Here is a 17916-nt window from a genome sequence, read left to right as displayed (position 1 = left end):
GGCTGAATTAGTTAGCCGGAAAGTCATCTAACTTCCCTCGTGTGGCTGGATCTAACGCAATCTCAGGTTAATTTCTTCTCCGTGTGCCCCAAGCAGGAGAAACGCGCTCGGTCTGGGGCGAGTGCAGTTCACGCGGCCAGTGCGCTGGGGGCGCGCGCGTCCCAACTCTCCGCGGTACCGCCGCAGCGCCGGCCCCGCGGGAGGTGTCCGGGGACCCGCAGAGCGTCTGCGGAGGCGTGGGGCGCTTCCGCCTTTTACAAATTCGACTCCGGCCCGCACCCGTGAGTGGAAATTCTGCCCTGCGGGCTGTCGTCAGGCCACTTGTCAAGGTGTCGCGTGTGAGGCGCCGCGCCCCGCTGTGGAGGCGGGGGCGGCACAATACAAGTGCTCTGTGACCAGCGAGGGAGCGTGAAGTTCACTCAGCCAGTCAAGCCCGGGGCTAAGTGGGGAAGTGAGAGGTGCGGAGGATCCGCCCCAGGGGGAACCCCCGGGCCGGCCAGGCGGGGGCAGTGGCGGGGGTGGGCGGCCTCGGCGTGCGCAGCTCTGCAGTCCTCGCTGCGACTGCCAGGGGGAAGCGGCCCGCGCGCCCTCGCGGCCACCACACACTTCAGGGCCAGGAAGTGAGACTTGTCTGTGATGATTCGCTCCGAGCTCAGGGGAAGCAAACTGAGGTGCAGAGACGCCGCGGGCCGGAGCTCCAGCCGGCAGCAGGGAGCCGCCGCAGAGGCGCGCCGTCCCGGGCCTCGGCTGACCCCTCCGCAGCCTTCATTTCCCCCTCTCCGAAGCTTCCCACGCCGCGGGGGCGACAGGTGGCAGCCGGGATGGGAGTGAGGGACCAGTAGTGAGGCGGAGAGGTGGTTGCGGAGCGCGCCTCACCCCGCCTTCCTCGCCCTGGAGTCCCGGCAGCCTCCGGCCCCGCTACCAGCAGCCCCGCCTCCATTGTGTGGCTGGCGCTGTTGCCCCGGCGACGGCCCCGCCCCAGTCCCGCCCCCGGGCGCCACCTCCCGGGTCTGCGCGCGGCCGCCAGCCCAGCCGCAGTCCGCAGGAGCCGCGGCCGCAGCTGGCGGTGGGGCGGGATTCCCTGGGCTGTCGCAGGGCGCCAGGCTCGACTCTCCCGCGCCTGTGCTTTCGCCCGCCGCGGCTTGCTCCTCGCTGCGTCGGTCCGCGGGTCGGATCCGGCTGTCCAGCTCGCCCTCCAGCTTCGAACCGAGGCTCCACGGCCGCCGCAGGGACCCGCCCACCAGTCCCTGCCCGGTGCCCGTCCGCACCCTGCCGTTGATGACACCTGGCGGAAGACTACCATGGAGGGGGATGGTTCGGACGGGCTGGTGAGTGCGGGCGGAGGGGCCGCAGCTTCCCGCCTGGCTCCGGGAGGCGGCGCGCGGTCCCGATCGAGGGAGCCGCTCCTCGCGGAGGAAAGAGGCTGGGGGTGGCTCCGCTTCCCCTTCGCCTGCTCCGCCCCGGCCGGGTTCCGCGACCCGGGGCGCCGCTCTCTACCCACGGCGGGTCGGAATTGGGGTCTCCTGGGCCCCGAGGAAAGCGCGGATCCGGTGGTCGCCCACCTGAGCCACTCGGGGAAGTCTGCGGGCTCGTTAGTAGAGTTCAGGCTGTAGAGTGAATTCTCTTTCGGGAGTCGGGTGCCGGCGGAGCGCCGTGGCGCCCTTTGTCCGGGGACGCCGCGGGGCTGGGTCCGCCTCGGAACCCCGCGGGCCGGGGCCGTCGCAGCAGCCGCCCGGGCGAGAGGAGGCTCCGCCCGGGCCCTGCAGCGCGGGGGTGGGGAGCGGCCCGGCCCGGGCAGCTGTCGGGGAGCAGTGTTTTTGTTTGAAGGGGTCGGATGTGCAATTCTTTAGAAGTTTCCCGAGAAACCCCTTGATACCGATAAACTGAGGGAGCCACCGCATCCCATTTTCTTTAATCAGATCGTTCCCATCTCAATGAGAAGAATTGCTTTATGTTCACTGTGAATAAAAAGTCAGATTCAAGGTACTGCTTGATGTTCAGCAAAAATGGTAATGATTTGAGATCTTCCCCTAGTGAGAGGTAAATCTTAAGTGACCGCATAGTTTTATACATAAAAATGGAATGTGTGAACCTATTTTGGACATTCAGGACCAAATTTTCCTCTGAATTAGATGTCACACCTTTTGTGAAATGAGGATGTGAATATTCTAAATCCTTGGATGTGAACTGTGAGGTGTGTTTATCTTTCCAAATTTATTAACATTGTGACATTATGTGGGTCCTTATTAAATATTTGAGCGTGGCTCGGCGCCCGTGGCTCAAGCGGCTAAGGCGCCAGCCACATATACCTGAGCTGGCAGGTTCGAATCCAGCCCGGGCCCACCAAAAACCAACGATGGCTGCAACCAAAAGATAGCCGGCTGTTGTGGTGAGCGCCTGTGGTCCCAGCTACTTAGGAGGCTGAGGCAGGAGAATCGCTTGAGCCCTGGAGTTGGAGGTTGCTGTGAGGTGTGATGCCACGGCCCTCTACCCAGGGCGACAGCTTGAGGCTCTGTCTCAAAAAGAATGAATAAATAAAATAAATATTTGAGCGATGTATTGAAAGACCCAATCACAGTGAAAAAGCCAGTTGGCTCGACTGCTGTTTGGTTCTTAGAGATTACTGAAGCACTTCGTGTTCTTTTAGGAGGAATAAGGTAGCATACATCCTGTTTTATTACAATGAGTGAATTAATTAAATTTTGATTTTATGTGTATCTTTAGTAGTTGAAATGATTGCCCAAGGTTATGGGTACTTTAAAGTTGGACTGTCATTAAAATTGCAGAGATGCTGACTATAGGATTCATAGATTGGAATTCCAGATACTGCATAGGGAAAGGAAGAGAAAACTGGTATGAAGTCATCAAACTTTTTTTTGTCAGGAGTCTAGAATGTTTTTCACCTGACATGATGAAAGCCTGTAGTATTGAGAGCTCTTAACAGGGTGTATGTACCTTTTAAAAAGGTCCTCTACATCCCTTACTGTTGGTAAAGTGCTTTTAAGATAATTGCTTTGATATTCAGCACAAGACCCTCAAGCATTTTTGATGTGAACAGTTGCAGCATATGAAAGATGGTGGTGTTTAAAGGAGACAGTTAATAACTGTCTTGTAAATACATTTCCACTGGAGTTCTCTGAGTGTTCTGGCAACCCTACTGTTTATCAGCTCTTGTTACTTACCAGTTGCAATTCACCAAATAGGAATGCGGTTTTATTCTTAGCGCCATAATCAAAATTTAAATTGAAGAAATCTACTTTTAGGATTTCATGAAGTCCTAAGTCAATGAATTATTCCTGGTGATTTGAATCTTTATATTTTGACAGCATATTATGCTCTCCTAGTATTTTATGCTGATTTTTTCTCTTTCTTCCCTTTCTGTGTCCCTTGTGAACGTTGGGGGAGGGGGAAGGGTTAACGGTATTGTTTCATAGTTGAAAAGAAACTCAAGGAAAAAAATCTGTTAATTTTTTTTGGAAAGGAAACACTTGTACTTGTTGCAAAAGGTATAAGAATATGAATGTATTTGTCTATCAAGAGCCTTTAACTCTGATTTTTTCTTCTCAATTTAAGGTTACCATTAAGAATATTGAAAGAGAGCTCATTTGCCCAGCATGCAAGGAGCTGTTTACCCACCCATTGATTCTCCCCTGTCAACATAGTATCTGTCATAAATGTGTAAAAGAACTCTTACTGACTCATGATGACTCATGCAATGAGGTGGGATCAGACAACTCCAATCAGAGCAGTCCTCGACTTCGGCTCCCTTCCCCTAGCATGGATAAAATTGATAGAATTAGCAGACCAGGTATGTAGTGGAACTTTGGGTGGGTGAGTGGGGGCTTGTAGATATATGTTCAGTGATAACTGTGAAAGGAAAATTATGTTTGTCATTTGGAGGGCTAATTTCTCCAGATGGATACATTGAAATTATAAAGGCCCCTCAAAATGTCAAAATGAACTCTTTTGATATACATATTTAAAGTTGATGTTACATTTTTATCATAATAAAATGGCAAGCAAAGATACTAAATATTAAACACAACTTTGTGTTAAGCTCCTTATTAACTGTGTCTATATTTTAGGGGATATTCTGACCCTGTGATGTCCTTCCTATGATAAATAACATAATGGACTACTGAAGTACTAAGTAGGAAGATATCCGTTATGGTAATATGTAAATAATGCAGAATTAAGGGATTAGAGTGCATAATGGCTAGTCCTAGGAAAATTTTTAGAGGCATTATTTTATATCCTACCCAAGGATTTTATGTTCTTCATTCATTTTTAACCCATTTTTTGAAAATGAGGATTTTGAATATCATAAATAGCAGAAGAATTCTGTAGTAATGTATGGAACATCTAATTTAAGGTATAGTACATGTTATCTTTCTTACACGGCCAGTGTTTAAATTGTTTCCTGTTGGGAATAGTGCTACCTTTTATTCTAGACAGCCGTTGCAGGATTAACATAGATCAGTATTAACGTGAAATCACTGGAGATGCTGAAATTCACGGCTACATCCTAGTACAGAAATCAGCGGTGAGGACCAAGAGTAGGTGGAAATGCCACAGTTTCATGTTAGACATGTCCTGTGTTTGGAGGAGGGTATGGAGGTGACCACAGGTAGCAGACTTCTGAGCTTCCAACTCTGCCCAGTCCGGGGTTTGAGGTTTGAAGTATGATCCTCTTTTTCCCTCTTAAACCATAAGAGTGGTAGTGTTTTTAATGTGTAATGTTTTATTTTAAATATCGGTGATTTATTTAAAAATGTCATACCAGCCCATTATAGGGCAAGATGGTCAAAACACATCTTTGGCTCTGACCCATCAGCATTTGGAACATCAGTGCTGGCAGTCTTTGTTTTAAACAATGGATAGGTGACCATTCCATTGTCTGCAATTATTATGGAAGGTATTTCTGCTTTGGGTAGTGCGTTGGGCCAGTTGTTCTGTCACCTGCCATATTCTCCAGCACTGATGTTCTGTGCCTTGTTGAATACCACTTATATTCATTCATTCAACAATTATTTGGGTGCCCTATGGTTACCAGATATGGCTGAATGCTGAAGGGTGATACACAAGTAGACCTACCTTCTTTTTTTAAGTGTGTGTGGCCGGGCATTGTATAGAGTTTCATAAGAGATGTAATAGCAGAGCACAGGTCTTTATTAAGAATACATACAGATAGAGCACCCAGAGGATGAAAATGCCTAACGTGTGGTAATGAGTGCAAGTTTTAGGATTGTCCTCTGTATGATCACTACTTTCAAGCCAGTAGGAATATATTTTGAACCTGTGAAAATGCAGGGTGTCCTTAAAGTTCATGTGCAATGTATAATGTTACTTGTCCTCCATTACCGGGTATTTGCCTGTAATTTTTCTTAGGATAGATTGATTCATGGGTAAAAAATATTCCTTTTTTTAATGACAAGCTTCTTTCCCCCCCCTTTTTTATAATTTAGACATTACTTGCGAAGGAAACCAGAAATTCTATTCTGAGAAGTTGGTATGGAAGGAATGGAATTCTAAAAAATTTTTTTGTCACTGTTTAATGAAGGGATTAATTAGACCTCAACTATCCAGTACAGTGGTCACAAGCCACGTATACTTAAAATGTGACCAGTCTGAATTGAGATGAGTTGTAAGTGTAAAATACACACTGGATTTCAAAGATGTAGAATTAAAAAAAAAAGACTAAAAAAATAGCCTTTAATAATTGCTATATTGATTACATTTTGAAATGCCAGTATGTCAGGAGTGGGGGGCTGTAGTGTGTTAAATAACATGTTATTAAAATTAATTTCATGTGTTTCTTGATGAGTGCTGTGATCATAGCTTGCTGAAGCCTGGCTTCAAGTGCTCCTCCCACCTCATCCTCCAAAAGTATTGAGATTACAGGTGTGAGCCATGGTGTCCAGCTTCACTTGTTCCTTTTTTAATGTGGCTACTGGAAAATTTAAAGTTACATATATTGTACTTTTGACTTATACGTTTCTTTTGGATAACACTGCATAAGACATTTGACTTTTTTTTTTTTTTTTAAAAAGAGTCCCTTGAAAGCAGAGTAATATTTATGTGTACAACACAATAGCATATTAAATTGTGTTAAAAAAAATACTGTATGCTCTGGGTCATAGAGTATGTGTAAATTTTCCCACTATTTTGTATTCTTCTGTTGCCAGATGGAATATTCCATATATTCAGTTTGGGGGATGTTTGTTTACAGTTTTTAGGTCAATAAAAAGTCAAACAAAAGATGCTTCATTTTATTTTGTATTTCCAACAGTTACCTGAAATATGATTGTTAACAATACAAATCTAGGCTGGGTGCGGTGTCTCACACCTGTAATCCTAGCACTCTGGAAGGCCAAAGCAGGAGAATCTCTTGAGCTTGAAAGTTAGACCAGCCAGAGCAAGAGTAAGACCCTGTCTCTACTAAAAATAGAAAAACTGGCTGAGTATCATGGTGTCCAGCTTGTGTCCCAGTTACTTGAGAGGTTGAGGTACAAGGATTGCTGGTACCCAGGAGTTGGAGGTTGCTGTGAGCTAGGCTGACGCTGTGTTACTCTAGCGTGGGTGACAGAGCCAGACTCTGTCTCAAACAAACAAACAAAAAAAATCTGTAGGACAAAGTATAGGTTTTTTTAGTGCTGCACCAACAATGATAATAATTCTGAATTCTAATAAGATAGTTTGAATATTTTATGTTGCTGGCTTTATAAATACCACGTGTACCAGGAAAAACACATTTTTACTGTTAATTCAATAATTGTATTATGTGCAGGACACAGTTAGTGCTTTATCTTTTGTTAACAAGTTGTGAATCTTCTCTTTGAAATTAAATTCTAAATCCAGCTTTCTGTTCATTGTTCACAGCATCACAACGGAGATCTTTGGGGTGGAGAGGTAGAAAATGTTTTATTGCTTTTGTGGCCGCAGGCAGTATAGCATTGGATTTAAATTTTAAATAATCTTGTGTGTATATAAGGTTCTCAAACATCAGTGGTCAAGTCTTTAACATTATGTGAAAAGTGAATAAATTGGGCTGAAATGACTTAAAGGTCAACAGGACTAAATTTCGGAACAAGTTCTGATGTTTTAAAGGAAGAACACTGATTTTTAGTGTTTGCATTTTGTCAATATTCATGACAAGATATTTTTTCATAAAATGACATATGTCCCATTTGTTTTTTTTGTACATGGTGTTTTAAAGATCCTTTATATTTACTTAGAGGAACAAAGTTTAATATTGTTATTTTTTATTTTTTATTTTTTTTTGCAGTTTTTGGCCAGGGTTGGGTTTGAACCCGCCACCTCCGGCATATGGGGCTGGTGCCTTACTCCTTTGAGCCACAGGCACTGCCCTATTGCTACTTTTAGGAGGTTAAAATAAGCTAGTACTTACATCTTGAACAATTTGATAAAGGTGTTGATAATTTTTGTAGTTAACATAATCTTATTTTATGCATATGGAGTCTTTTCTTTGTTAATGTTTTAAACAGAGTTTTAATATTGAGGTCTTGCCCACCTGTGGGTAAATTATAGACATTTCTTTTTCAGGTTTTTTTTTTTTTTTTTTTCTTTTTGCAGTTTTTGGCTGGGGCTGGGTTTGAACCCATCACCTCTGGCATATGGGGCTAGTGCTCTACTCCTTTGAGCCAGAGGCGCTGCCCTCAAGGTTTTTGAAGTACTTGATTCTGAATGAAATATGGGCTAAATGAGGCTAGGAGTGGTGGCTCACACCCATAATCCCAGCCATTTGTAAAGCTGAGGCTGGAGGATCACTTGAGCCCAGGAGTTTCAGACTGTAGTGTGCTATAATCACACCGCTGCACTCTAGCCTGGGTGACAGAGTGAGACCTCATCTTAAAAAAAAAAAAAAAGATGGCAAACCAATCTTATTAAAAATATTATTTTTTTACTCCAGTTGACCTTTAAAATAACATTGACTACTTTTCTGTGGTTACTGGTGATACCCTCTGTTTCCTTGGAGAATGATAAACACCTGAAATTTATCCCTTTTCTGTTTTCCTCTTCTGCATTTTTTGATTTAAAAATCTTAAAGCCACTTTTTAGAAGTCACATTGGATCCTTTCTTTAAAGGCTTTAGTGAGTTCCTGTAAATTTTAACTGTTGAAATCTAGTAATTAGGAGGAGAGACAGGAATAGTTTGCTTTTAAAAATTTCTTATTACTCATTTTTGATTCAGAGGGTAGCTGAGAAAAGTAATTTTTATAGTTTGGAGAATGCTAATGTAAGGGTAATTGTAACTCACAGACACCAGGTTATGCCAAAATAAACATGGAGGTGGTGGCATAAGATATCGGCCCATTGCTAAACACCAAGAAGGCCAACGTGAATGTCCAGTGTGGGAAAGGTAGTCTGTTGGTCAAGGGGTAATAGTAGGGAAGTTGCATCATCATACGGGAGAGGATGCAACTGGCAGAGATTGGGAACCTGTTAGTTAAATGAGTTGATTCTCTTTTTGTTTTCAAATATTTTATTTTCTCTTTGATATTTAAATGGTAAACAAATGACTGAAAGTGGACTTTATGAGAGGGTTTGCTACAAACCAATTTGAACACTTTTTTTGGCGTCTTTATTTTGAAATTGTGTCATAATGTCTGCTGACCATTTAATCTATCTTTGAAGTAAAGAAAGTAGGGACAAGAGTTGATTCCACAAGGTGGTAGTGTTCACATTTGCAAATGTTACTGGCCCCACAAATTCAGTTTTGTTTGTTTTTTGTTTGTTTGTTTTGTTTTGTTTTTTCACAAATTCAGTTTGATGCATCAGATTGCCTTGCTTGTCCTACGTTACTTCCTTGCCTGTCCAAGCCACCATTGCTTTTCTTTTCGTTATATCATAGAGCCACGTATGCGGTAGAACTTGCTATGATAATGAAATGTTCAACCCTGCCTCATATAGTAAGGTAGCCACTAGCCACAGACAGGTGGCTCTTGAGAACTTGAAATGTAACCAAAGACATGAATCTTTTGTTTCATTTAATTTTAATTAAACTTAAATGGCCACACTGGGCTAATGGCTACTGTATATTCATACAACTATGGAAAAGTACGAAGTTTGACGCTATTAAATTTTTGTTCTTTGTTCCACTGTGTTGATTTTTTTTTATTAGATTTATTTCCCAGAATATCCTTAGATTTGTCCTGCTTTCTTTATTGCCTTTAAACATATATTCTGTTGTTTTCTTTTTAATGAAAACAGTGGTAGGAAGTATAAGACAGATGAAATAAGTTATTTAGCATTCATAAGAAATATTCAAGAGTTTTCAAAATCTGTTTAGAAAAGTATTCAAAGTATCTATTTGAATAAATTATGTGGAAAATTATTCATCTTGATTGAATATCTGATTTAAGAAGGGTGGTGTGATGTTTTATGCCTTATTTTTGACTGTAAAAATAAGTTGACAGAGGCATACGGAGAAGGGATGAAGCACTTTTTTTCCAATTTCTGAAGACCAAAACCTGGGTGTCACCAGTGTCCATGATAAAGCATGATTTTGTTATTTAATTTAATTTTTAATCTCATTACTTAATTTATCACAACCTTCACAAAAATGATAATCCATTTTAAAAACATTATTGAGATTAGTTATCCATTTATTTAAATTTCCATCACCTAGTTCACATGCAGAAGCCTGTAAGTGTGAATTTCCATTTCTTTAAACTTGACCACTGGACTATATCACTTCCAGAATTGTTTGGCTTATTTTTTACCCCCAAGTAAAATTGGCATGTATTTTAAAAGTAGCTTTGCTGCTTATTTCATTATATGCCTGCTGTGGTGTGAAAGGTCTTGGACTGTATTGCATGTTTCTAGGGTTATCAAAAAGAATATACCTTAGGTAGGATTCTCAAATTTTTACGGGGCAGCTTTTTTGTATGTGTGCGCATTAATGTTTAAAAATGTCAAGGTTAAGAATACCTTAAATGAAGATATTAAAAATACTCTGCATGTATTGTTGCACAGGTGGCTTTGGGGGCCCAATGCCTTTTAGCATGCTATAAAGTCACTTCAAATAAGTAATATCGTGGGCTGATTGCTGAGTTTTACCTATAGTGATATCATGCCAGGCTTCTGTCAAGATATTCTTTTGAGCGATGGGGGTAGCCATGTGCCAAGGCAGTATTACTGCAGCTGTTTAAAACCTTTTCTAAATGTTGCTATACTAAGTTTAGTCATTTATTTTTGGTACTGGAGACATGGTAGTATGAACAAAGGCTATAGGTGAAGAAGTTTGTGTTTAGGGCGGCGCCTGTGGCTCAGTCGGTAGGGCGCCGGCCCCATATACCGAGGGTGGCGGGTTCAAACCCGGCCCCGGCCAAACTGCAACAAAAAAATAGCCGGGCGTTGTGGCGGGCGCCTGTAGTCCCGCTACTTAGGAGGCTGAGGCAAGAGAATCGCTTAGGCCCAGGAGTTGGAGGTTGCTGTGAGCTGTGTGATGCCATGGCACTCTACCGAGGGCCATAAAGTGAGACTCTGTCTCTACAAAAAAAAAGAAGTTGGTGTTTATATTAAAAGAGTTATTTTGTGGGTAACTTAGTATACTCTTAAGACTAGATTTATAAATGAGAGTAGGGAATATGATACACTTGCAACTGTGGCACAGAGACCCTCTGGATTCCTGTGGACCAGCAGGTAAGGACTGTCAGACTTTGGTTTCTTGATTTGGTAAAATAAGGATAATAATACTCAACACAAATGAGGTGTATAAGGCGTTCATCTTGTGTGTGTATATGTATATATGTGTGTATGTTATTGTAAGATTACTTGTACGTTTTGAGTAACGTTTGGCTTACTGAATTAAGTAATCTTAATGGTTCTTTGTTTCAGGTCATAAGAAGATATTAAATGGTTGGTCCCTTTTAAAGTCACTAAGTTCTAGGTTTATGAATGAGTTCTTCATTTTTCTATAGATTGCACTCAATTAACTAATGATCTTGCCTACTGAATTTTTCCAGATAAACAATACTACAGTGGGAAACCCTTTGTTGTGGTTATTAAAAATTTTGTATCTAATCAAATTTGTGGATTTTTAACCAGAAAATATGCATATGTATATAGATTGAAAATTTTGCATATGGGCGGCGCCTGTGGCTCCATGAGTAGGGCACCAACCCCGTATACCGAGGGTGACGGGTTCGAACCGGCCCCAGCCAAACTGCAACAAAAAAATAGCCGGGTGTTGTGGCGGGCGCCTATAGTCCTATTACTCGGGAGTCTGAGGCAAGAGAACCACCTAAGCCCAAGAGCTGGAGGTTGCTGTGAGCTGTGATGCCCCAGCACTCTACCGAGGGCAACAAAGTGAGACTCTGTCTCTAAAAAAAAAAAAAAAAAAAAAAAACAGAAAATTTTGCACACAATTTAAAATAGTTCTTGCATATTCCTGGTGCCTGTTCATGGGCCCTGGGTTAAAGACCCCCCTCTTTTATGTATGAATTCATTTCTTGTCAGCTAAGCCAGTGTTCATTTAAATGTCTTTGGATATGGTATATAAAAGTAACCGTAAATATTAATGATATAATTTCAAAAGCTCCTCACCACATGTAGTATTGTATTATTTTACCTCTTTATCTATGTTTGATTTCATGTAGGTTTTATATGGGATTTACTATAGAACATTTTCCTTTTCTCTTTGATTTGGTAACTGTTTAATAACTTGGGCTTACCTTTTGTATACTGAAGTCTTCCAGAACATTTATAGAATGCAAATTGATTCAAATGCAGCCACTTTGGATATTATATTTTTGTAATATATTTGTAGATACATGTCTTTCTAAAACATGACTCTTCCTTTCTTAATTCTAATCATTTTTCTATTGATGTAACTAAACAAAGACTTACCAATCACACAGGCTGGAAGCGCAGTTCATTGACCACGAAGACAACTACTTTTCCTTGCCCTGGCTGTGAGCATCATGTGGATCTTGGAGACCGAGGAATCAGCGGCCTGTTTCGAAATTTCACTTTGGAAAGTATTGTAGAAAGATATCGGCAGGCAGCGAGGGCGGCCACGGCCATTATGTGTGACCTTTGCAAACCGCCACCTCAGGAGTCCACAAAAAGCTGCATGGATTGTAGTGCAAGCTACTGCAACGAGTGCTTCAAAATCTATCACCCCTGGGGCACTGTGAAGGCTCAGCATGAGTACGTGGGCCCAACCACCAATTTTAGACCCAAGGTGAATGAAGTTTTATTTAGAGTATTAAGATTATGATGAATTATTATGAGTCTAGAACTCAACAGAAAGGAAATAACTTTTAGAAAAATCTTTTTTTTTTTTTTTTTAATTTATTTTTATTTTTTATTTTTTTTTGCAGTTTTTGGCCGGGGCCGGGTTTGAACCCACCACCTCCGGTATATGGGGCCGGCGCCCTACTCCTTGAGCCACAGGTGCCACCCAGGAAATAACTTTCAAAGCAGATACAAGCCAAGGCGGGTGGATTGCCTGAGCTCTGGAGTTCAAGACCAGCCTGGGCCAGAGCCAGCCCCCATCTCTAAAAATACCCAGGCATTATGGCAGGCGCCTATAGTCCCAGCTAATTGGCAGGCTGAGGCAAGAGAATCGCTTAAGCCCAAAGTTGCTGCGTCAAGTGAGACTCTGTCTCAATAAATAAATAAATAGCAGATATAAGAACGGAAGGCATAGTCATTGGAGTTAGTTATTTGGCATCCCCCACAGCTTACTGCAGTGGTTCTCTTTTTTTTTTTTTTGCAGTTTTTGGCTGTGGCCAGGTTTGAATCCACCACCTCCGGTATATGGGGCCGGTGCCCTACTCCTTTGAGCTGTAGGCGCCACCCCAGCAGTGGTTCTCAACCTTCCTAATGCTGCAACCCTTTAATACAGTTCCTGTGGGTCAAGACCCACAGGTTGAGAACCGCTGGCTTAGAGAGTGATATTGTGGTTCATTCTATTACAATTCAAGTGATGCCATATAAGGAATTAATGTTCAGAATGATAATTCTGAGTAATAGAAGAAAGCTTGAGTTATTTCAGATGGTTTCAAAACTTTGGTGCTTTAGTGTGCTAAATCCATAGTTGCCCAACTTGCTTGGGAAAAATCTTTTTCTTTTTGATACAAAATTTTTATGTCGCCCTCAGTAGAGTGCTGTGATGTCACAGCTCACAGCAACCTCAAACTCTTGGACTTAAGCGATTCTCTTACCTCAACCTCCCAAGTAGCTGGGACTACAGGCGCCTGCCACAATGCCTGGCTTTTTTTTTTTTTTTTTATTGTAGTTGTCGTTGTTCAGCAGGCGCCCGTCTGGGCTTGAACCTGCCAAGCTGGTGTATGTGGCTGGCATAGGAAAAATATTTTTCTGATGTTTTTAGTTAGCTAAAATTGTACTAAGAATAAATAAGAGGCTCAGTGCCTATAGCTCAAGTGGCTAGGGTGCCAGCCACATACACCAGAGCTGGCAGGTTCGAATCCAGCCTGGGCCTGCCAAACAACAATGACAACTGCTACCAAAAAATAGCTAGGCGTTGTGGTGGGTGCCTGTAGTCCCAGCTACTTGGGAAGCTGAAGCAAGAGAATCGCTTAAGCCCAAGAGTTTGAGGTTGCTGTGAGCTGTGACGCCTTGGCACTCTACCGAGGGTGACATAGCGGGACTGTCTCAAAAAAAAAAAAAAAGAATAGATAAGAGTAATTACAGCCTAATTTTTTGAAGCTTGTGATATAGTGGTTATATGTTATATCAAATAGAACTTGAATTTCTTAAACATTCTGGATAATCTTTCTAGTAATTCTCAAAAGAACTTTATGTGTTGTTTGCCCTGCTGTTTGACTAAAAAGAAGAATGATTTTTGGATATCATCACTTCTTTATGATTTATATAGATCAGCGGTTCTCAACCTCTGGGTCGCGACCCCTTTGGTCTGTATTAAAGGTTCACGACATTAGGAAGATTGAGAACCACTGATATAGATTAAAAAAAAAAAACTATAATTCTTATTTCAGAATTTAGTTATTTGTGTGGATATGAAAACCTTTTTCCATTCTTAAGCACAAAACATACAACGAGTAATAGAAAAATGAGGAAAAAACTCCCGAAATTTTTCCTGAAACTTTGAGCTGAGTATTTCTTATATCACATGTAGGAGTAACAGATTAAAACAAAAACGGATCTATGCTTCCGTGTTTTGAATAACTCTTTTCTCAAACTGTGTCAGTCTGCCAATAGGTTTATCAAATATCTTTTAATGCTCTGTTATATTTTCATCACATTTGCAGTTCTCAAGGTCAAAGATATTTAATAATTTGACTTCAATCTGGTGTTTTAATGTTTCTTTTGAGTCGTCAAATTAATACTATCTTATGAAAGAACTTATGATTATTAAATGAGTGATATTAGGCTTGGGTTTTTATGAGTACGGATTTCATGATGAAGTATAAATTATAGTCTTAGACTTCCTATTTACAAATATAATGAAAAATTGACAAGAGAGAACTGGAGAATATGAATAAGCTATATTGAGAAAAATGTATTTTCTTCTTTCAGGCAGTCAGTGTTATTCTGTACAGTAAAATTCTAAAAGATGTTCCTGGGCGGCGCCTGTGGCTCAAAGGAGTAGGGCGCCGGCCCCATATGCCGTAGATGGCGGGTTCAAACCCAGCCCTGGCCAAAAACTGTAAAAGAAAAAATTCTAAAAGATGTTCCTTACCCTACTGAATGTTTGCCTGTAACTTTGAATTCTTTTGATTATATCTTGCAGAAAGCCAAACTTTGAATTTTATTTTAAACATAATGGTTTTTAAAATATAGGAACTTGTGCATGTCTGAAATCTTCTTCACTTGTTCTCCTGAGCCTACATATTGGTATTGGGACTTTTCATTAGACTTTTTGTTGTTGTTGTAAATGTCTATAAATTATCAGATCAGTTATGGTTGTTTGCTATAATCTATTGGAATCATTAACAGCCTTTTGATTTTATTAACATACTTTTAAAGAATCCCCCCTTTCTTCTCGATGAAAACAGCTATGTTAAAATTTTACATGTTCCTATGATAGTGGTTTCCTGAATAAATACAATAAATGCTTAATCAATTAGGAAAACAGTTCTAAATTTGTCTTTGGATTTGTAAGTAATTTGTAGAAGGAAACACGTTCTGGAAGCTTATATCATAAAGTGTTCCAGCACCTCTTAATAAGAGTTCTCATAAGGATGGTGAAACCATAGGTCCTTAGAATTCTCACAGTAGGGTGGTGCCTGTGGCTCAAGGAGTAGGGTACCGGTCTCATATGCCAGAGGTTGTGGGTTCAAACCCAGCCCTGGCCAATAAAAAAAAAAAAAAGAATTCTCACGGTACTTCATAAACATACTGATGATGACCATGAGGAACTGCCTCGTCAGTGTGCTCAGAGGACCTCTCTAGCTTGGTTAAGCATTTGTTCCACTTGAAGCTGATGGAAATAAAAGTTTTGCTTTCTTATCAAATTTCAGAGAAATAGCAAGTACTTTTTAACTATTAGAAGCCTCAATTTGAAGAATAATAATTCTAATATAGAGAACTTTCTTGTGATGTATCATTTTTATTTCATGTTTTTCATTTAGTGACTTTATAAAGCAAATCTTTGGGTTTTAGGACTTTATCAGATTACTTGAAAGCTAGATCCTTAATCATGCTTTTATTCTTTACACAATAGATTTTAATGTGCCCAGAACACGAAACAGAGAGAATAAACATGTACTGTGAACTATGTAGGAGGCCGGTTTGTCATCTCTGCAAGTTGGGTGGTAATCATTCCAATCACCGCGTAACCACTATGAGCAGTGCCTACAAAACCTTGAAGGTAGGACTTGCTTATTTTTGGAACTGAGTTTTTATTCTTTATAACTTTATTGCCTTTAAGTTTTTATTTATAAAATCATAACGTGTTATGTAATCTGTTTTACTAAAGTGAGTTAATGTCAAGTGTTACTTAATGATCTGCTAATGTTAGGACTAACGTCTTTCTGAATGACACCTCTCTTGAGTACTGATATGATAATGTCCTATATACTACACTAACACCTACACTGTTAGTTCTGAATTCTGAGGGAAGGGACATTGCATCCTGATCGCCACATGATCCCGTTGCCTGCCTCTGTACAATGCACGTGGTACATAGGAATGACACACTTTGAAGGACCATGGCTATCTTAAGACGCTAATTCTTGTTCCTTGCCTATGGGATTAGTGTTTTGTTTTTTCTAGTGAGACCCTTACCACCTAAGTTAACCTTACCACCTAAGGTTAACTTTATTCTTGATCCTTTTAAAACTTTCAAATTCGATAATCCGCAGCAAAGTAGACAGTGGTATAATGCGATTTTTTTTTTGTTCCATTCTTTTTTCCTTTAAACAATTAATTCATACATGAACCTACCACCCATTTTAATTGTTTCCTTTCTGACTTTAACAATATGTGAAGGTAGCAGTATGTCAATGCATATTTTGGCCTGTATCTGGCTGCATGTATATACACAGTTTCGTGTAATATTTAGCATTTTGTGTGTGCACGCCCTGCCTTCCCTCTGTCTTCTCGGAACGTGGGAACACGGGTGTTAGGGGTTCATTATTCTGCTCTACTAACTCTCTCATCTGTGTCATAACTACGTCAGTTTTGGTTGCTTTTTTTCCCATGATAGTTCATATTTCCCTACTATTTGCATGCCTGGTAATTTTTGATCGGCTGCCAGGTGTTGTAAATTTTGTCTTTTTGGGTGCTGGATGTCTTTGTATTCCTACAGGTATTGTTAAGTTTGCCTCAGATGTGTGATTAGGTTACTTGGAAATAGTTTGTTCCTTTTGGCTCTTCCTTGCTTTTAAGCCTTTTTTTTGCTGAACAGAGCAGCATTTAAGCTGGCTGTTGAGATAAAAAAAAAAAAAACCCTCTGATTAGCTTTCCAATGCCCTCTGAATTTTGAGCGTATGTCTTTCTTTTTCTTTTAAAGTCTGTTTGGTGGGTAGCAGGTACTATTCCCAGCCGTGTATGAGCTCCTGAAATTGCTCCCTTGAATCCTCTCGGGGGTCTCTTACTCTGGCGTCTGGCAGCTTCCTTACACAGGAGCTTATCGGTGTTCTGCTGGGTCTGTACAGGGACCAGGTGTGGAGTCCCTCCTCTTTACAGGAACCGGGTGTGGAGTCCCTCCTCTTTACGGGACCGGGTGTGGATTCCCTCCTCTTTACGGCTGCCTCCTCTTAGATATTGTGCCTTCCAAACTCCGACCTCCCGGGCTCTAAGCTTCCTCTCCTCGTGGGAGGTCCCGGGCTCCCTTTGATCCCTTCTCTAGACAGTAAGCTGGGGCAGTCAGTCATAGGCTCATCTTGTTTCCCACCTTTCAGGGAAAGATGTCTCTCTTATTTTTTGATGCCCAGTGTATTTTGTTAGGTTTGGTAGTTGTTGCAGGGGGGAGAGTAAATCCAGTCATCATTTCTGTCCTGTCCACACAGTGCCTCGCACGCTACCAGTTGTAATTAGGTTTAACACCTTGTTGTTTTGTTTCCTTACTGGATCTTACTGGTGTGACCTTATAAGTTGTCCAAACATTTGTTTCTATTACCTGGATTAAATATTTGACAATAATACCCTTAAGCTATCTTTTACACTATGTCGGTTTCTCTCGTTTGTGTTTCAGACTTTTAAAAATAGACTCCAGAATGGAAATTTTATCTGGATTTGTCATTAGCAACAGATCTCCTATACTTCTACTTAATTTCAGATTTTAACTTTGTGGACGTCTACAGGATATAGGTCAGGTTATAATGTCTTTACTTTTTGGTCACTTGAGTATTGAAAGTATAGAAGAGAAATAGGTGTCATGGGAGGATGACTTTGTCCTGTTTGTTGAGACTGCTGAACCAGGGACCAGGTTTCTCGTCTGCCTACTTACGTGAGCCAGCT

At 41.3% G+C, this 17916-nt stretch overlaps 1 protein-coding gene across 2 annotated transcripts in view; it reads left to right on the top strand.

The window, feature by feature from the left end:
• The first annotated feature begins 987 nt into the window (after positions 1–987).
• Positions 988–17916, top strand: part of TRIM36 (tripartite motif containing 36) — a 32891-nt gene continuing 15962 nt past the window's right edge. Inside the window, exons 1-5 of one of the 2 annotated variants that reach the window (XM_053567084.1) lie at positions 1036–1328; positions 3574–3808; positions 10861–10881; positions 11883–12208; positions 15677–15823. In XM_053567084.1, the coding sequence (XP_053423059.1) occupies positions 1302–1328; positions 3574–3808; positions 10861–10881; positions 11883–12208; positions 15677–15823 (756 nt within the window). In that variant the 5' untranslated portion in view covers positions 1036–1301. Of the gene's footprint in view, positions 1329–3573; positions 3809–10860; positions 10882–11882; positions 12209–15676; positions 15824–17916 lie in introns of both variants that reach the window. The other variant, XM_053567085.1, reaches the window with a different exon arrangement.

Source organism: Nycticebus coucang, chromosome 17 (genome assembly GCF_027406575.1).
Source record: "Nycticebus coucang isolate mNycCou1 chromosome 17, mNycCou1.pri, whole genome shotgun sequence".
Lineage (NCBI taxonomy): Eukaryota > Metazoa > Chordata > Mammalia > Primates > Lorisidae > Nycticebus > Nycticebus coucang.
The sequence above is the reverse complement of the archived record's forward strand: the minus strand, read 5'-3'. Positions and strand labels throughout refer to the sequence as shown.